At 32.5% G+C, this 6,000-nt stretch overlaps 1 protein-coding gene across 1 annotated transcript; it reads right to left on the bottom strand.

Annotated features, from left to right (window-relative positions):
- Nucleotides 1-3,129: 3,129 nt before the first annotated feature.
- LOAG_17317 (hypothetical protein) lies at nt 3,130-5,615 on the bottom strand (the record flags this gene model as incomplete). The annotated part of the gene is made up of 8 exons (XM_020449975.1): nt 3,130-3,268; nt 3,442-3,577; nt 3,687-3,850; nt 3,945-4,052; nt 4,489-4,642; nt 4,940-5,078; nt 5,276-5,349; nt 5,486-5,615. The coding sequence occupies 8 exons, from the start codon at nt 5,613-5,615 to the stop codon at nt 3,130-3,132; spliced, it is 1,044 nt and encodes a 347-aa protein (XP_020306430.1).
- Nucleotides 5,616-6,000: the final 385 nt, after the last annotated feature.

Raw genomic sequence — 6,000 nt, forward strand, 5'->3', positions numbered from 1 at the left:
ATTAACTGAAGTTATCGCAGTGTCATCAATTAAATGACGTTTCAAGTATTGCCAAATAGATAAAAGTTATGATTCAATGGTGTCATTCAAAATCCATTTTGACCAAAAAGTGATTAATTACCGCCACTGAAAACCTTTACCCTTTTCCAGTTATTTTTTGAAGACACAAAAAATGTCATTTACGATTTCCAGAAATGAATCAAATGAAAGAGGTTAGCCATAGAGTGAAGGAATGCCAAGCCTGATAACTATTAGTATCAAAAGCCATGTAGTCTACTATTGGCTCTATTTGTAACAACAACACATTGGGAGTGTATGAGATGAAACATAGAGAGAATTTGAGAGAGTTTTTGAACAATTAGGAAAATAACAGCACGTGATGCATACGTAAGGGAAATTTATCTAAAGAAATAGTACTGCTATGTCGGAGAGTCATAAGAACGCGATTTTATTGCTAACAAAAGGATGCGAAGTTAGAGATTGAGAGTGTGACATTCGATAAATAGTGATTGGCTACTTTTACTGATAGTACTGGTCAATTATCTCTTACTCATTTGGTGCAATGGTGATTTTCCGGCAATTATATATTTTCCCGTAACAGTATGTATCGTAATGCCGAGTTTTTCCGGAATATCGAACTTCATTGCAAGCAATCTTGATGAAAATTTGTTCAGTAACATGCGATTTATTATCACTAAAGTGAAAAATTTTGTATTTTCGGAAATATTTCACTCATCGTGACACTAGAATTGCAAGGTTTTCTGTACTTAAATTACTTCAAATTTGGATAATTAAACCATTAGATGATAGGAAACAACAGTATAATCGTTGTTATAATCGAAATAATAGTATAATCGCACAATATAATCATTAAAAATTACGAAGCAAAAATTAATGCGTAAAGCTAACTCCATAAACGTCGCAGCGAGATAATTTCGAGGACACCAATTTGGAGAATAAAAGGAAAGAAGAACGTTCTGCTATCTGTAATGTTTATATAAACATCCTTTAAGGATTGATTTTACAATAATTAGCATCTTTATTAGCTTATGTTAATAAAGCATAAATAATTAATAAAGTTAGCGTATATTAATGTAGAGCTTTTTGGGTACATTGCTAAACAATGAGGACATATACAATTCTATGCAATGATAGCGTTCTTACTCATACATACAAGTTTAATCTTAATCATGATTCATCATGGTACATGCAAATTAGTACATCTTAATACATTTACTTATGATTCTTCTTTATTACAGAACTTCCTAAACAAAATTCGCGACAATTATTGTTCATTTCAACTTGATGTCTTAAAAGCTTATCATATGATATGTTCTGATCCGTTGATACCAAAGCCGATAATCTTCCTGATAAGGAACAATGTCTAGCAGTGACGAATCGAGTTATTTAAACTATTTATACTCAAATAATTAGTGCATTATGCTAACGGATGCCATTTTAACCGTAATATTATCCCAATAATTTCCTTTTTTATACACTTCTTCCAACTTAGATCAGGAATACAACGGTAAGTTTGCAAAAATAAAGGTGTGATAACTGGGCGAGTATTTCCACTTCTCTTGATATTATAATAATTAGTTTTCGGAGTTGCAGTTGCGAGAGATCTATAGATGATAGGAATAATGAGAATTTTCGGATGTATTCTTTTTTTAATTTTAGTCTGGTAGAGGTGTTGCTATGATGTTTGTTGTAAAAAGTACGGAAAAAAAGGAAGCAAAAAGCTGTATAGTTTTTGAGATAAAAATTTTTAACTGCATATTTAAATATTGGTGTTTCCTGAATTTTCTCCTTCCTCTGCAATCGGAACTGATAACATAACAAATTATGCAAAAACAGAGATGAAGCGTTTTTTTTCGAGATTTTCAACATACCCTATTATAGCTTATAGGAGGATGTCGCCGATTTTCTTCAACCGTAACAAAAAGTGAGGGTTCTTTCTACCTACCTCTTTAGTTGGTAGTACCTCAAACTTGGCTAATTAAACCTTTATGAGTTGATTAATACAGAAACGAATTCAACAATTATAATATCAGTATGAACAAAGGGAAACCAAAGACCGAATGACGCCCGTTATCGTCTTCCCAAGTGACCTGTTGGAACACGCCTTTCGAAAATGATTTGATGCTCAGGATCTTCTTCTTCCTCGAATTGGGCGGATCCTTGGATAGTTCTGAGGTCAGTTCCGAGGTCAATTCTGAGGTCATTCCTTAGGTCACAAGAATTATTATTATAGAACATAAAATAGTGGATGCACAATATTAGTTCACATTGCACAGTATATCTATACATACAATACATTATACCAACAGTATCAAGGCAATTATTGGTTCACTGCTTCTTCTCGGGATTTTAGTGACAGAGGATATCCCTCACAGTTACAATGTCAACTTCTTTTGGTTTTAGAAATTTAAAAAATTTGCAGCTTGAATTGCCTACTATTTTGTCTCCCACCAAACAAAAGAAATTATAATCATAGCGAATCATAACTTATTGTAAAGAAATAAGCATGAAAAAGCTGACTTCACTACGATTTCACTACGAGAATAATTTGAAACAGACATTTAATTATTGCAATTTTTAAGAAGTATTGAACTTTTCTAATGATTTTAAATACTGTAAAGATAGCGCACTAAAAAATAGTAAATTCTGCATTTTCAAGAGGATTGTACCTACTTGTGGATGTATTAATTTAATTCGTTGATTGCAGTGTTATTTCGATAAATAAATTGAACAACAGTTGTAAAGCATTTTTAGTATTATTTAAATAATGCCCCAAACATCTTTTAAACAGTTAAATAATTGATCATAGCGTTAAGATTCTACAAACAATGTTTATAATTAGCCATGCTTTTTACACGTCATTCATTTCATTTCGTTCGTCTCTTGACGTGAATGTGAATAACTTTTCCGATATGTTTATTATCATAGTATATATGGCGGTTATATTTTGGATTAAAATTAAAGAAATTGAACTTCTTGCTGAAATCGGTTATAAAATTGAACATATCTTTGAAATAGGATGGTCTAGACAAACTGTATTGATCGATGTCATTCAAGAGCAAATATGTGCTTGCGCAAAATGTCTTCTTTTAAGGTTTGCCAGGAATTTTAGTTGTCTAGGATTTTCGGACTTTCTGAACGTATATTTTTCGACGTTATCGCTGGTGACGGTGCTCCATTTAAATGCATTAAAAATTTCATCACATAAAGTTGCAGTCGCAATGGAAGGAATGAATACGGATAGAATCTGCAAGAGGAAATTGAAACGATCATTTTAAACATTGAATTTCAGGTATCCTGGATAGGATCAGAATACTGACCACTCGGTGCTAAATTAGATTTACACTTATATCTTGAACCTAGCTAGTACTTTTAAGATTTTCATCATTTTTGGTTTATTGCAAATATAATAATGATTACGTAATTAACACATCCCAACCAATTCGATACAGAAGTTTTGGTCGCTTCGCAACGATTGCTTCGTAATAAGAATCGATAACCCATGTTGAATCTTTTTCCACAATATTCTGTTGTAGTTCTTTTGTAAATTCTTTTGCTGAAAATTGTCAAATATATAATAGATTACAATAGTCAGAAATTATTTTGATCCGTACTTTATAAATTTAATCATGTGTTGAAACTTATATAAAAGCACAACAGAATACCTTTGTCGTTATAGTTGTATCCATATTCATCACGCAATTTTTGTGGTGCTCGGTACCACACCTTGTTCAACATTTTAATCAACCTCTCAGAACTCTGCATTCCGCTTTCAAAGGATCCCGGTATAATTTCTATCACATTCACCCCATATGGTTGCAGTTCATGCCTTCAATTCATTTTCTAAACATTTGCAAACTTCATCTGAAAGTTTCAAGATCCAGTTGAATTGAAAATGATGTAAAAAATGGATAATTTATTACCTAATAACCATAGAATAAGCTTGGACAGCAAACTTTGAGCAAGAATAAGGACCATTGCCAGCTGTCGGGAATAATGTGATGGCACTGCTACATATCACTATTCGACCTCTAAGATTTGTTTTTCAGAAGAAAGGCGCGAATGAAACGAAATTTAGGATAATTAATAATACATGGTAATGTGAAACTCAGTTTTGGTAGCAAATATAAAAGGAAGAATGAACGGAAACAGATTCATATCACAATTATGGCCTATCTTTTAAGATAAAATAAATAGCTTCAAAAAAAGCTTATTAAATATACGAAATGATTGAATTTCACAAAGTGGACAAATTTCCTCGAAATCATTCATGAAAGTCTGTAATTTTGCAAATTATCTTGAAAAATCGAGAAATTGGAGCGACAGTACGGGCACGGTTGAAACCAGAATCAGTAATTCAATCGCAGAAACTATTCTTAATTTCATAATTGTTGTTCGTTCTTCGAATTTCACAATTGCCCAATTGTTATTCGTTAAGCATGCAATGAAGATGTGCATCATTATAACCTGGATTTCTTGATAAGATCACGAAATGTTTGTGTTACTCGTATCACACCACATGTATTCACATCCCATACTTCTCTGTAATCGTCCAAAGTCAAAAAATCATCGTAAAAGATATTGCCTCGCACTCCGGCATTATTGATTAGCGCATGAAAAACTGAAAATATCTTCAAACAAGCATATCTTCATTTTCAATATTTTAAGTAAATTTTTCAAATTTCTATTTCTTTTTATTTTCTTACATAAACAATGCTTGCGATAAAATGACCCGCCATACAATGCTAATGTAACCCTGTGAGAATCATCTCTGAATTCCATTTCATCAAATTCCGATTCAAGTATTTATTGAGTGTAAAGTAGAATATTTATCTAATGATTAACTACAGAAATATTTGTTCGTCACAAACAAAGAATGTTCGTTACAAAAACAGTCACTCATGTCAAGAATGTGAACCGAGATTCTTTTCTCTTAAAACGTTGTCTACAATTCTTCGGGATTTCCGAACACTCTCGTCATCGGTCACATCCATTTGAAATGCATACAGTCGACCTTGATTGATTGAACTGTTGCTTTCTTCCAATTCATTCACACTCTGCAAACTTCTAGAACTAATAACAGAGTACATTGAATGAAATAAATATTACACTTTTAATTGGCGTCTTTTTTCCGTAACTCTCTGTTATTTCTTTATTTCTTTCTTTTCCTGCCTTATTTCTAATTGTTTTTCAATAAAACCGAAGAAATAAATTGAAATGATTAGTAAATTTTTAAAATAGTTTAAGAACTTACAGTGGCACGGCGACATCCTGCAAAAACTATTAGTCCATTCTGAAGACATCGTTTCACTAAATCTCTGCCAAATCCTTAAAATGATTTCTCCTTTTTCAATCTTTTTGTGATTCTTTGTCTATTTCAAAATTTTTTTAGCCATCACCCGTAAATCATTTCCAAAATCCTACCCAATGTTTGGATCACTCTCTGTACCACAAAAATCCTCACCGCTTCCACATCCAGTGATCAGTACCGCTTTCCTGTCAATTTCACCACTTGTCAATTTACGGCCCAATAATTCGTAAATAGCATACAGCAGCAGTGGTAGTATAATAAATAGAATTGTAAATAAAAACATCTTCTATTAATGTCGCGAAAAAATCGTCTGAGTTTATAAATACTTCGAAACAGATGAAATTACGAACACCTTAAAAGGTAAGGAAGGTATTTCGAATGAGATAGGTATTGTGAATGATTAAATGAAGAAATTACTTTTGCATTCTTTACGGCTTTCGTTTCAGTAAAAAATTTCCACCGTAAAATGATTGAAAAGTAGGTTGCATTCTGACCTGATCAGACCCTGAATTAGAGAGCCTGATCAGATTAGAAGTTTAAAACTGTTTGGCGACAAGCAAAGAGATGCAAATAACAATGCACATTTGGTATTTTGGTGAACGAATTTGGAAGAAGTACACTGAAAACCAAAGGTCATTCTACGACAGCTTTTGTTGCCCCGCTACCTT

Source organism: Loa loa, assembly GCF_000183805.2.
Source record: "Loa loa unplaced genomic scaffold supercont3.60, whole genome shotgun sequence".
Classification (NCBI taxonomy): domain Eukaryota; kingdom Metazoa; phylum Nematoda; class Chromadorea; order Rhabditida; family Onchocercidae; genus Loa; species Loa loa.